The sequence below is a fragment of the Dermacentor variabilis genome, chromosome 10, assembly GCF_050947875.1.
Source record: "Dermacentor variabilis isolate Ectoservices chromosome 10, ASM5094787v1, whole genome shotgun sequence".
Taxonomy (NCBI): Eukaryota; Metazoa; Arthropoda; class Arachnida; order Ixodida; family Ixodidae; genus Dermacentor; species Dermacentor variabilis.
In genome coordinates, this window is record NC_134577.1 from 4326054 (window position 1) to 4343840 (window position 17787).

The window sequence follows — 17787 nt, forward strand, 5'->3', positions numbered from 1 at the left end:
GACCTCCTGCTGTAATGCTATTACCATGTAACTCAAACATGACTGCTGCAATAAACTTGACTAAACTTGACTAGTGTACTGAAATGGTGCACCAGTACATCATTCTCACCATTTTTATAATAAAAAGTGTACTTCCTCATGTACATCAACGATTTGAAGAGCTAATATGCTATTTTACTAATAAACAGTGTCTGTGCTACATATCAGAAGCTTCAAGGTGCACAGGTGCGGACTTACAGTACTCGTTTCCCAGCGAACACTAAAAAATTCGTGACCTTGACTTGCGGTGGATACTTTACCTTTTGCTCCAATGCCATCATGTTAAGCCAGATGGCACTGAAGGACTGCTGCAGAACTGGCAGGCCTTGCAATATCTGCCACCATCCGTTGTGCAATTGTTTAAGAGGTGGGTGCACCACAGAGCATGTGCGGTATCACACAGCTGCAAGAGGTATCTTTTGTTTGCAGCTTAGGGGGTGGTCATAAGCATGAAGCCAATTGCACAATATAAAGTCAAGTATACTCTGGGCAAAACACGGCCTGATTGCAAAACACGGCCTAAGGCGACATTACACAAACGGGAAATGAATCACCATAACAGCTTGAGCTGAGAATATCATCAAAGACAATAAGACATCACTTGTGGACGCACCATAGAGGTCAGGGTTAGGCCTGATGTGCTTCTCGAGGTAGGATGGGCTTGAAAACTGTGGTATGGCTGACCACAGCAGCCGCCTGAGCACGTCATTGGTCGTCACGTCAAAGAGGCTCTGGTAGTAGCTGAACTTCCAGAACGACGGTGCACTGGCGTCTCTCTCTCGGTTCAGCAGCTGTAACTATCAGCACAAGCACAGGCACAAGGAACCTTGATTTTATTCAACCAGCTTTCTTCTGGATCACTGCATGCTGAATGAGCAAACCTTGAGTCACCATGGATATAGGTTGAAAAAGCTTAAACATGCAAGCAGTTGTGTGAAGAGTGTATGTCTCTGCTTTGCCAATGAAAACTGACCCTGGTGACCTTTAACACCCGAACTCTGTCAAGTGGGGCTAGCTTAGCAGGACTCTTTGAGGAACTATCAGACACTGTTTAGGATGCCATTGGCCATAGTGAGATTAGATGAACTTGTGAGGCTTATACAGTGCTGAGTACAACCACATCCTCTGCTATAGAGGTCTCCCAGATAAGAAGCAATATGGGGTAGGATTCCTAATCCGTAAGGTCATAGCGGGCAACACTGACGAATTCTACAGCATTAATGAAAAGGTAGCAGTAATCGTAGTCAAACTTAATAAGAGGTATAGAATACAGGTAGTACAAGCCTACGCTCCAACATCCAGTCACGATGATGAGGAAGTAGATCAGTTTTATGAAGATGTTCAATTAGCGATGAGAAAAGTGCAAACTCGTTATACTGTAATAATGGGTGACTTAAATGCAAAAGTGGGGAAAAGGCAGGCTGGTGAACAAGCAAATGGCAAATACAGCGTCAATACTAGGAACGCTAGAGGAGAGATGCTGATAGAATTCGCAGAAAGGAATAAGCTGAGAATGATGAACACCTTTTTCAGGAAACGTAGCAACAGAAAGTGGACCTGGAAAGGCCCTAATGGTGAAACAAGAAATGAAATTGACTTCATACTTTCTGCTGATCCCAGCATAGTGCAGGATGTAGAAGTGATAGGTAGGGTAAAGTGCAGTGATCATAGGTTAGTGACGGCTAGGATTCACCCCAATTTGAAGTGATAAAGAGTAAAATTGGTCAAGAAGAAACGGGTCAACCTAGAGGCAGTAAGGGTACAAGCAGACAAATTCAGGCTGGCACTTGCAAACAAATATGCAGCCTTAGAACAAATAGATGATGATGATGACATAGAGCTAACGAATAAAACCGTAACGAGGCTGGCTTCAGAGGCAGCAATTGGAGTGGGAGGCAAGGCACCAAGGCAACCAGTAGGCAAGCTGTCCAAAGTAACAAAGAACCTAGTAAAGAAACGACAAAGAGTGAAAGTGTCCAACTCAAGAGATAATGTCGAATTCGCGGAACTGCCAAAACTGATCAACAAGGCGAAAATAAATGACATTCGAAACTAGAATGTGAGAAAGACTGAAGAAGCCGTAAAATATGGACAGAGCCTGAAATCAGTGAGAAAGAAACTTGGCATAGGACAAACCAAGATGTATGTACTGAAAGATAAGCAGGGTAATATCATCAGCAATCTCGAAGGTATAATAAAAGCAGCAGAAGAATTCAATGCTGACCTGTATAGTACCCAGAGGAGTCAGGAGTACTCTGTTCGAAACAATCTTGAACAGTATACAGAAACTCCTCCCATAACTAGAGATGAGGTCAGAAGGGCCTTGCAAGGCATGAAACAGGGATAAGTGGCAGAAGAGGATGGAATAACAGTCGATTTAATCAAAGATGGAGGAGACATAATGCTAGGAAAACTGGCAGCTCTCTATACGAAATGTCTATCGACTGCAAGGGTCCCAGAAAACTGGAAGAATGCAAAAATCCTACTAATCCACAAACAGGGAGACGTACAAGAACTGAAAAATTATAGGCCTATTATCTTACTCCCGGTATTATATAAAATATTTACCAAAATAATCTCTAACAGAATAAAGGCAACATTGGACTTTAGTCAACCGAGGGAACAGGCTGGCTTCAGGATGGGATAGTCTACAATGGATCACATCCATGTCATTAATCAGGTTACCGACAAATCCGCAGAGTACAATAAGCCTCTCTATATGGCTTTCATAGATTATGAAAAAGCATTTGATTCAGTCGAGGTACCAGCAGTCATAGAGGCATTGCGTGGTCAAGGCGTACAGACTGCTTTTGTAAATACCCTGGAAAATATCTACAGAGATTCCACAGCCACCTAAATTCTACACAAGTGGGAAGATACCTATAAAGAAAGGGGTCAGACAAGAAGACACAATCTCTCCAATGCTATTCACTGCGTGCTTGGAAGACGTATTCAAGCTAATAAATTGGGAAGGTTTAGGAGTAAGAATCGACGGTAAATACCTCAGCAACCTTCGGTTTGCTGATGACATTGTTCCATTCAGCAACACTGCAGATGAGTTACAACAAATGATTGAGGACCTTAACAGAGAGAGTGTAAGAGTGGGGCTGAAGATTAATATGCAGTAGACAAAGATAATGATGAATAACAGGGCAAGGGAACCAGAATTCAGGATCGCCAGTCAGCCTCTAGAGTCTGTGAAGGAGTATGTTTACTTAGGTCAACTAATCACAGGGAACCCTGACTATGAGAAAGAAATTCACAGAAGAATAAAAATGGGTTGGATTGCATATGGCAGATATCGTGAGCTCCTGACTGGAAGCTTACCATTATCATTGAAAAGGAAGGTGTACAATCAGTGCATTTTACTGGTGCTGACATATGGGGCACAGACTTGGAGACTGACAAAGAAGCTTGGGAACAAGTTGACTGCGCAAAGAGCGATTGAACGAAGAATGCTAGGCATAACTTTAAGAGACAGAAAGAGAGTAGTTTGGATCAGAGAGCAAATGGTTATAGAAGATATTATAATAGACATTAAGAGATAAAAATGGCACTGGGCAGGTCATTTAATGGGCAGATTAGATAACCGTTGGACCACTAGGGTGACAGAATGGGTACCAAGAGAAGGGAACTGCAGTAGAAGAAAAAAATGGCACTGGGCAAGTCATGTAATATGCAGATTAGATAACCGTTGGACCATTAAGGTGACAATGGGTACTAAGAGAAGGGAAGTGCGGTAGAGGACGGCAGAAGACTATGTGGTGCGACGAAATTAGGAAATTTACGGGTGCTAGTTGGAATCGGTTGGCGCAGGACAGGGGTAATTGGAGATCGCAGGAAGAGGGCTTCGTACTGCAGTGGACGTAAAATAGGATGATCATGATGAGTATGATGATGCGACGAAGTTCGTCTGCAGTGCAGCATGCGGTTTAAAGGCATTTCGCTGAAGTTCTGAATGCTGTTTGCCTCTTCTTTACTGCGTTGTGCTAGCTAGGCAGCATGACTGCACAAGTGCATTGCGTTGCATGTTAAAGCTACTGAAGCTTGCCAGAACTGAAATTGTTGGTTTTATGTGGCCCAGTAAATCCTCACACCAGCTCTCACGCACTTCACATTTTTGCATCTATTTTATGCGTGGCTTCATGCATCTTGAACTGTTGGTAGTTGCTTCATGCAAAACTGTTGTTGATTTTTTTGAGGTGCGAGGTTTTCACCCTGCCTCATTTGTAAAGGGTCTAAATCACACTGTCTCGTATCGGAATGATGCCAAGCAAGTGCTTCTTTAACAGCTTTATTCTTTTTGCCCAATGGCATCTTAGATATTATAATTACAATTATATTATTAATAATAATTATATTATTATATATCATAATTATAATTATATATTATAATGGCATCTGCATATTATAATTTTGTACCATTTTCACTGAAAAGTTGGCATCCCGTTTGGGAAGTCATCACACCTCAATGCTGTCTGAGCAGACTTACCACGCAAAGTGATTTGTCTGTTCCACCACATAGTCCCTTTTTGCATGTGAATTCTGTACTCAACTGAATTCTTTTTTTATTATGCTTACGCCGCAGAAGCCTAAACCCGGCCTTGCCACCAGCGCCCATTTACTTTGACTGGCACTGCTCTGCCTTCAAATATATCATGTGGCATCTCTCTCTGGCAACAGTGAGAAAGGAAGTACTGAAAAGTTTGTCAGACTTTAGCTTTGTACGTTTTCAAGCAGCTCCCCTAGGGAATTTAAAATTGCAGAAACTGCAGCAGGAGTGGCAGTTCATCGGTGTATGCAGTAGAATTGCATCGGGGGCACAGCACCAACACGCACTCTTATTAACCCAAGTGTTTGGTGACTTCATTGACTAGTGAACGCATTTCCATCAATAAGTTCGCAATTCCTATTCTTGAGGTGACTTTGACGGTACTTAATCGGCGATGCCAATTTATTCATAAGCAGAAATATCATGACATATACTGTACAAACATCGCAATTTGTTTGAGATATAAGTCCGCACTAACGAAGTGTGCCTATTATTCAGATAGAGAAGCAGCATTACGGCAAGGGCAGAATTAAAAAAAAGAAACTATCGAGACATCACATTATGCAACAAAACCTCACTGCTAGTTAACATGAGCTCCACTTCGTGTCAATTGGGTTCATGGTGTTTGTCTGCGAGGCGAACCTGGCATATATGTGGACAGAGTTGTCCCAAACACCGGTAAAATCGTGTTCATGGCAGCTCCCACAGAGACCAGTGTCTTCCCTGCAGCTGTCACCGCAAAAGAAGTAGTCTGGCACCCAAACAAAGGAGAAATCACAGCCACAAACTTCAGCCATCCTTTCTGCAAAGGGTTGTCGCACTGATCTCCTAAAGGAGATCCTAATGGAGATCAGTGGGTTGTCGTCTGCTACTGCTCCCGAGCGTACTGTTGGAAGTGCACACTAGGTGGCTATCAGTGGCACCTCTATAGGCGTCGTGGAACATGGTCGCTTCTAGCCTGGATGTGCCGGCAGCTCCTGTGCCGAGGCTTCAGCGACGTCGTTCATAGCTAAGTACTCTTTTCTTTTTATTAGCTAGTGTTTTCGAAGTGTTTTCTTTTGCATGGAGTAGGGACACAAATTTTGAATACTTGGTAAGAGTAGTAAACGTACCGGCTTTTTCTAAGTCTGGCGGCTCTCCCATTAGGCCTAGGTGGTAGGTGGGACCTATTTGATAGGCTTATTTAATTCTCTTAGCTCTTCGAAGTGATTCTTACATGGGGTAGGGAGTGCTACTTTTTTTATTTTTGTTTGGGATAGCGGTCGAGGTCGGCTTTACTCGAGTGATTTGGCAGACTTGCTCGTTTGGGCCTAGGGACGTAGGCCTAGCGATGAAACGAAAGAAAGGGAAGGCCACGGGAAGACGGGGAGAAAGTGCAGTGCGACGAGTGCCTGCGCTGGTGCTTCCTTGACGAGACTAGTTTCTAGAGTTTAGCAGACGCACAGGGGTCTAGCTACACATGCAGGGTGTGCGAGGGTGTCAGGGAAGCAGTTCAAAAACTTGAAGGAACTTGGGCAGCGAAGTTTGAAGAGCTTAAAGCAGACCTGAGGGAGGAGCGGGAGAAGCGGGTAGCACAGCAGGCGAAAGTCGACGATTTGTTCAAGGTGGAAGCAGTCCAGGCCGCACAATTAGTAAGGACTGTGGCCGAGCTTGGGGAAGAGAGTGAAAGGAGCACCTAACTGGAAAGGCGGCTCGATGCACTTGAGACGCAGGCAGCAGAGAATGATGGGTCGGGACATCAAGCCGGTGGCAAAAGCCCAGAAAGTCGGGTAGACCCTACAGGTGAAGTAGGAGGCAGGGAGGCAGAGCAAGTAGTTATCGGCCCCCCGCCGGTGAATCGGCATAGTTATAGCGAAGCAGCGCAACATGCCCTGAGTGAGGCGACGCTGCCACCACAGGGGTGCCAGCGGGCGCGGAGAGAGGAGGAGAACAAGCTAACCCCAAGGAATGAGGTCACAGTCAATGATAAGAGGCCGCATAATCTGGAAGTTCGGAGGTAGGATGGGAATACCCTAGTACTTATCGGTGGTGACTCAAATATGAGTAGGTGCAAATGAACTATAATAGAGCCTGTAAAGGGTGATAAGTGGGTAGTAGTTGGGGCGTTCCCAGACAGGACAATGGACGCAGTACCAAGAGAAACAAAAAGCGAGCTTTCTAAGAATGTTGCAGAGCGCAATTTGGTAGTCTTAGTGGCAGGGCTAAATGATGTCCTGAATGGTGAAGCCGTAAAAGTAGTGGAAAGATTAGCAGAGGGAGTTGACGATTTAAGGGCGATAGCACAGCAACTCCAGATCATGGTATGCACAGTGCTGGAGGTACAAGGACAGGACGGAGAAATTACCACGGACGCTGTAGCTGTTAATCCGGAGATAAGAAAGCTAAGCCAGGAGAAAGGCTTTGAAGTGGCAGACGTAAACAGAGAAGTGCATAGAGCAGGCTTTGGCGGAGGCTTTACATGAAATGTCATCCACTTTAATGGAAGGCTAGGAGCCGAGATCGGCTGGCGCCTGGCAGGCCGGGCAGTAGCTTTTTTAGGGAGTCCACTGCGGCTCAGGGCATAGGGGTAGGTAGAAACAATGTAGAAACTGCAACAATAGAGGCTGACACCAATAAAATGGCCGCTAGGAGGTCTAGGAAGAAAACTACAAAAAAGAAATTTAACACCAGGATCAGGTACATAAACATGCAAGGTGGTAAAAAGAGAGCAAAGTGGTTAGAAATAGAACAGCAGTTAAAGGACGAAGAAGTAGGTGTAGACACACTATGCAAAACACATCTCAGGGATCTAGAAGACCTGCCGTTTATTGAGGGCTACGTCTGGGAAGGGAGCAACAGAACAACAACAGAGAGGAAGGGAGGAGGAGTAGGTGTACTGATACATCAAGGAACAAATTGGCAAAGAATAAATTCAACTTGCAAAGAACATGTTTGAGTATCAGGTACAATTGCCAGTAAAAAGACATAGCTAGGATTAGTTTACTTAGGGACAGGGGACAAATGCAGGCAAGAGAACAACGATCCAGTGAAGTGTCTCAATGATGATACAAAGGAGTTTGGAGAAGGTGCCGATATTTGTCTGCTGGGTGACATGAATGGCCACATCGAGGATCTGGATGGATACACAGATTGTAACGGGAAGTTGATGCTAGACTTCTGTGAGTGACACAACCTAGTTATAGTTAATAGAGAAACCAAGTGTGAAGGACCAATCACGTGGGAATCCGGTAACAGGCAAACGACCATTGACTACTGCTTAATGCTGCAGGGGATGTATAGCAAGCTCACAATAAGGGAAATAGACGAAGAGGGGAAGTACAGCCTCGGAAGTGATCATAAGTGCATTAGTCTACAGTCGGGATCCCTGCTCAAAAGAGAAATGCAGGGAAGTCAAAAACAGTACGCAAAATTAAATGACAAACTAATAGCGCAAATAGCAGCTGGCATAGAGGAAGCCATAGAGAAACATCCCATGGAAAGGTGGGATTATAATCAGTTAGAGCTACTCATTAGTACAAAAATAAAAGAAATAAAAGGAGTAAACCGCTGGAGAGGAAGGAGGAAGTCACGAAGTTGGTGGAATAAGAAAATTAGGGAGGCCATCGAACAATGACGATTGGCATCATGGGAACACAGAGAAGCAAAGAGTGTGCACTTATCTGAAGAGCAAACAGGCCAAAAATGGGAATCTTATCGACAAAATAAACAACAAGTGCAGGTCCTCGTCCAAGCTAAAATAAAGCAGTCCTCTGATCGTTGGCTGGCTGAAGTTCGCGATGCAACTAAAGGGGGGTCAAGAAAATTCTGGAACCATTAAGCTGAGTGGGTAAAGCGAATCACAGAAAGCAGGAACAGATTCACGATGCCGAGGAAAATTGTTTAGAGGGAGATGACGCTGTGAACTAAATTGGTTAAGTTATAGCTGAGTCATTTAGGAAAGATGATAGGGTAATCGCCCCAAATGAGGGAGCAACACAGGATAGCACAATAGAAAACAGTCTAGAACTGACCAATCTTAACTAGAAAAAGGCAGAAGCAAATGTTCCAAAACGCACGTCCGCAGGGACAGACGAAATTCCAATCAAGTTAATTAATGAACTTGGCCCAAGAAGCAAGGAAACGCTGATAAAAGCATTGGAGGCAGTCATGACAAATAAGCAAATTCCACACAGCTGGAAACAAAAGTAAAATGAATTTGATTTATAAATGGAAAGGGGATAAGACAAACACAAAATCCTTCCGACCAATTACGATAACATCAGTTATATATGGGCTGGCGATGCAGGCGGTGAAATTAAAAATGGAGTCATGGGTAGAAAGTAACAGAATACTCGGAAAACTTCAGCACGGGTTCAGAAGTGGTAGGTGCTTAGATGATAGCTTGTTTGTGCTTACCCAGTGCATAGAAATAGCTAAGGCGGAAAATACACCTCTGTATTTAGCCTTTCTGGACACAAGCGGTGCATACGACAACATGAACAGGGAACTCCTGTGGAACATATTAAAAGATGAAGGTATCAGACATGAGGTATTTTCTACCGGAAATATATAGAGGAAATAATGTTGAAATAACATGGGAAAGAATTAAGAGCACGACAACTGTCGAGGTACACAAAGGATTAAGACAAGGTTGTCCCCTATCACAGCTGCTGTTCATGCTTTATATGATAAGTATGGAAAGAAGGCTACAAGGAAGCAATCTAGGGTATAATCTGTCGAACAGATTAGGCGGAAAGGTTGTTGAGCAACTACTACAGGGTTTAATGTATGCGCACGATATTGTACTGTTAGCAGATAGCCAGGAAGATTTGCAAACTCTGGTCAATTACTGCAGAGACGAAGGAGACAGTCTAGGTTTCAGTTTTAGAGCAGCTAAGTCTGGTAGGATGTTTTTTAACGATACAACTGATCAGTAGCTTACAATACAAGGCCATGAAATACCCAGAGTGGCAGAATACAAATATCTCGGGGTATGGATAAAGAAAGGGCAGATGTACACGGAAAAGCACGAACAGTCTCTCATAGCAAAAGGGCGAAGAGATGCTGGGATAATAAAACATAGGGCATTGTCAGCGTACAACAGGTATGAGGTACTGAGAGGTATTTGGAAGGGAGTAATGGTGCCGGGGCTTACTTTCGGGCATGTGGTCCTGTGCTTAAGGGCAGAAGTTCAGTCGAGACTAGAAGTAAATCAGAGAGCTGTGGGAATATTAGCACTAGGTGCCCATGGGAAAACCGCAAACGAAGCAGTACAGGGGGATAGGGGATGGGCATTGTTCGAAGCACGGGAAGCCCAGAGTAAAATCCTATACGAAGTGGTGGTGGTAACAACTTTATTTCGTCAACAGAAAGGATTTGGTTGACTTTAATGGGTTTCCAGGGTGTGTGAGGTGGCCGCCCGATCAGTTCCTCTAGTGCCACCTAAATCCTATACGAAAAGCACCTGAGGAAATTGGACGATAACAGGTGGGCAGCTAAGGTATGACCTATACTATTTATACCTATAGGTATAAATATTTACCTATAAGGTACCTATAATTATATCTATACAGAAAGAGCATTGACTCACAATGGCGGAAAAGAACTAGGAACCTAACCAGTAAGTATGCCAGAAATGAGGAAGGAGAAAGACAGAGCATTAAACGACAGGTTAAAAACGCAGAAGGTAAAAATTGGATAAATTCAATGGAAAAGAAACATAGTGTTGAACTATATCGATACTGGAAACAGCAGATCAGGAAGGAAGCGTTTTATGATAACTCAAGAGGCAGTGCCCTACTCTTTGAAGCTAGGTTAGGACGTCTTAGTACACGGAGCTATAAAAAGAAATTTAACGAAGAAGACACATGTACTGTGTGTGGTAAATCTGTAGAAACAATAGAATGCCTCATACTAAAATATGATGGTATCCATCGATCCGATGTCGATGCGGGCAGTTACGCTTCCTGAGGCCCTAGGGTTCAGAGATAACATTAGTCATGTAAATAAATATGCGGTGGAAATTAGCAAAAAGCGTTTGGTGGCTCAAAAGCAGAGAGGTGACATAAGGTTAAAAGTGTAGGAAGACGTATTTAAAGAAAATGACAAATTTTAATAATTTTAATAACTTGCAACACAGTTAAACAAAAACAAAAAGCTGAACATGGTGGCAACTGCCATCCCCCCGTTTCAAAGGGGACCCTCCTACCTTCCATCCATCCATCCATCCATCCATAGGCGGTGCACTAAGAACATAGAGTTTCTCACTACATTACCTAGAGGGAAATCTGGCGCTGCTGCGCTGTGGTATGCATGGGAATGCCGGCATAGAGTTTCTCACTACATTACCTAGAGGGAAATCTGGCGCTGCTGCGCTGTGGTATGCATGGGAATGCCGGTATATTGTGACTTCGGATTGGCATCGTTCTTGGAGAGACAGGACACCTTGAAGACGCGCTTGGCAAGCACCGTTCCGTCTGTCAGAATGAGTCATTTTCTACTAAAACAGCACGTCAAAACTTGTTTTGGTTTTATTATTACGCAAAAGCATGTTTGCTTAACTATAAGAACTTGTTATTGCGTGTACGATTATATGTTACGTAAAAAGTATCAGCGGGCCGCTAAAATTGGAAGACAGACGACACGGTTCGCGCTCGCTTTGAAACAGTTTGTCGTCTGTTCGTGCTTTTCTTCCCTTGGTCATGCATTGTAGGTGAGTAAAGATGTAATATGCGTGAACGGAAACATTTTATGAAGATTTTACTTTGAGAACGCGTTATTTGTGTAGCCATATCCACGTTTTAGACGAAGCCTCGTACAACACCAGCCAACACGAGCCTCGCAGACACATATACCGTAATTCCCATGACGGCACGGTGCCCCCTTAGGAAACTCCCATAGACGGTGGCGCCAGATTACCCTCTAGGTGTTATAGTGAGAAACTCTATGACTAAGCGTATACGTGGTTCGACAATCTTTTTGCCGAAACGACGTCTGACGCCGGACGCCGATGCCCTGATTTTCTGCTGCACGGGCTCTCTCGCGTTAAAATATAAATCAACGTTTAATGAGAAAAACATGGCTCGTTTTAGCCACTACGATAGGCCTTCTTTCCATCAGTGGGGTTATCTCGATTCATGTTCCAAACGGTTAATTGTCTGTCTCTTTAAGAAATTAAACAAATAGTCCAAGTATTCTCAGGCGATCCCTTTCGGAAATACTTTCACTTTCGCATGTGAGCGCCGGGCGCGTCTGTGGGCGACAAAGTCTTAGCAAAGATATCAGTATCTCCGAAAATGATCGACTAAGAGTACAGCACATACCAACGCAGGTTAAATTAACGGTGAAGCGTACCTCGTCGCTCTCGTCTTCGTCATCGTTCATGTCCGAGAAGCTGGTGTATGCCTGATTCACTGCTTGCCGACTGCGCTGGTCGCTGCTGCCTTGCAACGTGTCCGAGAAATCTGATTCAAAACACATCGGAACATGAGCATGATACGCAAAGCGTTGATGGATGTTTTCCCTGCTTACCTTGGAACTGCAGGTTTGCTTGTGCTTCGCTTTGGTCGCCCTGAAATCGCACAAATTGAAGTTTGTATTCCAGGCCGTGAAGGCAACAACGAAAGTGAGATTACAACCGGCACAGTTAGGGCGGTTAGCGCGCGCGGTAAGAAAACACCACGCTTAATAAGAGGTCATCCTAAGCAATTGTGAGCACCTTATTAATCCCTGATAGTATTCATACAATTGAATGCTGCTTTTAAATATGACGAAAATCACCTTACATCAAAGTCGATAATTTTTGCCGTTATGGGAGCAGCCATTTTTAATGTGCACGTCTACCAGCGCTGTATTATACGTACTACGCATGCTGGTACGTAATGAACGCAGGTAAGGGTGTAGCGCTAATTCATTAGCTCCAACGCAAAATACGTTTTAAATTAGCATATATAAAGCTTTAAAACGCTTAAATTGATTTTTGAACACTTACAATAGTGCTGCGGTTGTTTGCGCTGCCTCGGATCGTCGGCAGAAACGACTGTAAAAAAACGGCGGTAGTTTTCGCGTGGTGGGATGTCGCACCGCCCTTCGGATGTAGTTTGTTTTTTCAGTTGTGAGTGTAGACAGGTTGTGGAGTCGCGAGTGGGTGCGGCTTTCAATGCGACCTCTCCTTCAGTGCGTGGTGGAACAAAGGACCTTTAAAGGGAATGTATTTTGTTTACACCGAGTGCACTGAAAGCCCCGACAGGCCCCATGCACGGCCTTGTCCGTGTCGCCGCTTTCCTCGTCGCCTCCGTGTCGGGCTCACTGCTGGCAGTGATCGTGCTGCAGTATCGAGAGATTCTCGAGAGCAGCGAGCAGCTGGCTACACCGCCAGCCAGATATGGACTACTGCGGTCGGCCAGCTACCAGAGCTGGCTGTCCAACTTGGGTATGGAGCGCGCGGGCAGCGGGGCCACCAGCGAGGCACGCCTGCTGTACGAACGCGTGCCCGTGCTCTGTTTGGTCCGCGCCACTTCCGCGCAGCAGGCGCGCTCGGTGCTCAACACGTGGAGCCGCCGCTGTAACCGGGCAGTGTTCTTCGGGGGCCTGTCGGACCCGCACGTGCCCGTCGAGCGGGTGTCTGGTGGCGCGTGCGCGCTCTTCACGCGTGTCGTGGCCAAGCACAGCGGCTCGTTCCGCTGGCTGCTGCTCGTGGACGACGAGGCGTTCGCCGTGGTGGAGAACCTGCGCTTCTACGTGGCCCCACTGAACGCCAGCGACATCCACTACCTGGGCCACCCCGTGCGATGGGGATCCGCCTTTTACAACGCGCTAGCGGCCGGCGTCGCGCTCAGCGAGGGCGCCGTGCAGGCGCTGCGCCATCGCTGCCGTGCTGCAGCGTCGTCCGAGGAGCTCGAGCGGGCGGTGGCCGCCGCGCTGCACGGCGCCCCGGTGGACACGCGTGACCCGTTGCTCCGGGGCCGTTTCAACCCGTTCGCCGTCGAGGAGATGATAGTGCCCGGATCCGTGGCGTACGGCCACCCACACCGGCGCTCAAGCCTCTTCCGCAGCCCCGAGGTAGACGGGCAAGCACGACGCGCTTTCACAGCGGCCGCTTCAACCTCTTTTGATGTCCTACTTACAAGTATATTGACAGCAAACACTGTACTTTTAGTTCGGCACATTAGTTAATGAGCTCCTTACACCGAGAATTACTAGAAAAATAACTGCTAGGCATAGCGTTACTGTTGTTCCGTCGCCATAATAATTCCCAGACTGAGAACTACCATGAGCATAGAGATTGCGTTTTAGTACGATTGTAAATGACCACAGATCAAGACGCATTCCAAGCAATTGGACGTAATTTTTCTTTGATTTAAAACTGTCATTATTTGAATTGCAATTATGGCGGTACACATTTTAAGAACCAGTAACCTATGCATAACAGTAATTTCTTGCAACACATGGACATTGTAATGACGCGCAAAAAAAAAAAAAAAAATGCCGGGCAAGCGACTGCAAATTGAGCACTTGAGACCCATATCTCTCACTTCTTGCGCGGGGAAACTCATGGAGCACGTGGTCCTAGCGAGGATAACCACCTACCTCGAAGACTGTGACGCGCTCCCGCCCACAATGATAGGATTCAGGAGAAACCTCTCAGCGCAGGACGCTCTGTTACAACTAAAACATAAGATCATAGACGATTCGGGCAGATCGACAAAGGCAATTCTCGGTTTGGACCTAAAAAAGGCCTTCGATAACGTAACACATGCAACGATACTAGATAGGGTAGGCGAACTAGGACTGGGAAAACGCACGTACGATTATGTACGCAATTTTTTAACTGGTAGAAAGGCAAAGATCACGATAGCGGACCTAGTTTCTGAGGATATCGAGATAGGCAGCGCAGGTACGCCACAGGGCTCGGTCTTATCACCGATGCTATTCAATCTGGCTCTAATCGGGCTGCCAGCCAAGCTACAAGAAATCGAGGGTCTAAATCGTACCTTATACGCAGACGATATCACCCTATGGGTGAGAAACGGAAGTGACGGGCAGATAGAACAGACGCTTCAAACAGCGGTCGAAACAATAGAAAAATATCTAGAAGGGACAGGGCTAACATGCTCGGCAGAGAAATCGGAGCTGTTATTGTACAGACCGACTCGCACAGGTCGCAAACCAGGCAACTACAGGGAAGAGCTCACCCATAGAGAGGAGATACAGTTAAAGGCGGCCGATGGAAAACCCATACCCAAGGTCGATAGGATCAGGGTATTGGGGCTCCTCATTGAAGCTAAGGGCAACAACGGAGAAACCCTCAGAAGACTGGAGGGAACTGTAGCGCAAATCATGAGGCTAATCAGAAGGATAACAAATAAACATAGCGGTATGAAAGAAGAAAACACAATCAGGTTAATACAGGCCTTCGTAATAAGTAGAATAGTGTACGTAGTGCCGTACTTAAAATGGCAGGTCGCGCTAAAGATCAAACTAGAATGCCTCATTCGGAAAATATACAAACTAGCCATAGGACTACCGATCAGCACCAGCACGGACAAGTTGCTGCAATTAGGCCTACACAACACTATAGATGAGCTCATTGAAGCGCAATGTACGGCACAATATGAACGCCTCTCAAAGACTAGAGCAGGCAGACACATCCTAGAGAGATAAGACATAGGTTACCACACACAGCATGGTGTCAAGGTGGACATCCCGAGAGATACGAAGGAAAGATTGGTAATACCTCCCTTACCAAAGAACATGCACCCAGAACACAATAAGGACAGAAGAAAGAACAGAGCGAAGCAAATACAGAATTAATTCGGCAGCGACAAGGACGCCGTGTTCGTAGACGCGGCTCGATACAGTCGCAGACGGGGGTTTACAGCAGCCGTAATCGATAGGGAGAAACGGTGCAAGACGTGCGCGACGATACGCACCACAAATAACGAGATAGCTGAAGAAATAGCCATAGCGCTCGCAGCAGCTCAGACTAACGCAACCGTGATAGTCAGCGATTCTCAGACGGCAATTTCTAGGCGGGGCCTTTGGCCCTCCCCACCAACTCGCAGGGCACACCATAAAGTTCTTTCCTCCTCTTTAGAGAGAGGAATGACAATAGATGTTAGCATCTATTGTGTATCCTTGCATGCCTTCAAATGTTAAGCTTTTGTCAGCTAGATGCCTAACCATGGTGGAGTCATCTGTATGCATGATTATACACCATACAAATTGTATGTCACACACTAAGCAAAGTATTGATTCATAAATATCTAGGAGTCACCCTCTCTTCCAATTTACCATGATGCGCCCATATTAATAACATTATTTCAGCATCGTACGAAACACCCATATCAAGTGCTTCTAATCACAGCATTAGAAGCTGTTCAAAATCATGCCGCCCGATTCATTCATTCCTCATATTCATAGGACGTCAGTACTTCATCTTTGAAAGCACAATCCAGTCTACTGCTCCCCTCCTGTCGTCGCATTGCTGGCCTCTCCATTTTTCACGTTTATTTTTCTCTCAATCAAGCACTGTATATTACAGCCGCAGCATGCATATCCTACCGCACCGTTTGCCATCGCACACTACTAAGTTTTCTGCTTCATTATTTTCTAGAGCAGGTGCAGACTGGAACGGCCTACCCTATGACGTCATCTCCATCGCTACATCATCTGCTTTCCAAGAACGCACAACTGATCTTCCTCAATGTTAAATAATCTTCGCCTTTTGTTTTCTCTTATTTGAAATGTAGTCACACCCCTTATGTAACACTCCCCAAAATGGGGGCCTTTAAAGAAATAAATTTAGATACTCTACCGAGCGCTATGCTCCAGATAACCAATTATTTCTTACTAGTATTTGCTCCATGTAATGCCACAAATTTGATCAATGAATGTGTAATGAAAGGTAGTTGCAGAGCACCACAATATTGTTTGTCATTGCAGGGGGGACGCTGCTGCAGCCAGCATGCAATCACCTTTCACGGAGTGAACCCGGTGGACATGTTCCTGCTTGAATACCTTGTGTACGGGCTACATGTTGGGTCTGAAGGTGGTCTTTCCCCAACCAGCAGTCCACCTGCCAATGCCCCCATGGAGCTTGCGAGCCTTCTCAGGGGAAAAGCCTTTGTCAAGCCATATGGAATCATTGCTGGCACCTTCTGAAGGCAGTGCTGTGCTAAAAAGTGATTGCAGGATACAACAGTTCTTGCCTCATTTGATGTTCATGCATAACTCCTCTGCTAAGTTGTGCCTTATTTTGATGACCGATTGCTCAGCACTGTAAATGTCTATGTAGTCACACATGCAAGCTTAGCCAGGTTAGAAATACATGTGATGTGCATGGAAACCACACAGAGCTCAAAAATATTTAGTGTAAAAATTTTTGCGAACTGTGATGTCTTGTAAATTGTCATTAGAGTTTTAGATTAGGGGACGCAAGCAGCTTGTGTATGCAACTAGGGGGCGGCAGTACTGCACATGCGTAGTACTGTGGCCCCTAGTTCTTGCGCCCCCTAATCGAAAACTTAATGCACATGTAAGTGTTGCCCTTTCTTTTTTTTTTACATGGAGGAAGAAAAGCTTAGGAGATGCCCTGGCAATATCTATTTCATTGGAGAAAGTGCAGCAGAGGTCATGCATCTTTGTCGCAAAGGAGCATTGAGACGGGTGGTCCAGACAGCAGTGTTGTAGCAACCACATCTTGGGTCACCCAGCAATACGAGCAAATGCACATACAATCATTGTCAGCAATCAGCGAGCGTGTGCCTCCGCATCTTGCACCAAGCTAGCATGTAGAATGCTATAAGACTTCCCAGAATTTTTCCTTTGACAGCATGTCCTCCAATCATTTTGACACAAGCTTTGTTGCACAGCATGGTGGCAGAACACGATTGGGTGAAGGCTAGCTAGCACTGACAAAGGGGGGGGGGGGAGGAATGATGAGGAGCATTGGGGGCTCTCCTATATTGTTTCCTTTCTCCATGCCTTTTTGTAACATCGTGCTGTTTCTCCTTTGTTTTTGTTTCTCCTTTACATTTTGGCATTGCACAATGCGAAATCTGGAATTGGCACAGAAGCATATGGTTGTAATCCAATGCAGCACCCCTCTCAGCTGGGTCTCTTCACTGGACATATTGGCCTCCGTGTGTAGGAGTGAATGGTTGGCTGTTGTGAAATACATTGAAGTAGTGCCTTACCAAGGGAGTTCTGCATTTTTA

The 17787-nt window shown here is 45.4% G+C and overlaps 2 protein-coding genes across 6 annotated transcripts in view; one reads left to right on the top strand and one right to left on the bottom strand.

The window, feature by feature from the left end:
* LOC142559745 (protein YIPF1) overlaps nucleotides 1–12468 on the bottom strand; it is an 81291-nt gene extending 68823 nt beyond the window's left edge. For all 5 annotated transcript variants that reach the window (XM_075671340.1, XM_075671341.1, XM_075671342.1 and 2 more), the window contains exons 1-4: nucleotides 12355–12468; nucleotides 12101–12140; nucleotides 11924–12033; nucleotides 653–836 (exon numbers count right to left, since the gene is read on the bottom strand). In XM_075671340.1, coding sequence (XP_075527455.1) covers nucleotides 653–836; nucleotides 11924–12033; nucleotides 12101–12140; nucleotides 12355–12393 — 373 coding nt within the window. In that variant the 5' untranslated portion in view covers nucleotides 12394–12468. The remainder of the gene's footprint in view (nucleotides 1–652; nucleotides 837–11923; nucleotides 12034–12100; nucleotides 12141–12354) is intronic.
* Nucleotides 12469–12552: 84 nt separating this feature from the next.
* On the top strand, nucleotides 12553–17765 carry LOC142559744 (glycoprotein-N-acetylgalactosamine 3-beta-galactosyltransferase 1-like). The gene is made up of 2 exons (XM_075671338.1): nucleotides 12553–13630; nucleotides 16514–17765. Exons 1-2 carry the CDS (start codon nucleotides 12824–12826, stop codon nucleotides 16730–16732), a joined length of 1026 nt encoding a protein of 341 aa, XP_075527453.1. The 5' UTR covers nucleotides 12553–12823; the 3' UTR covers nucleotides 16733–17765.
* Nucleotides 17766–17787: the final 22 nt, after the last annotated feature.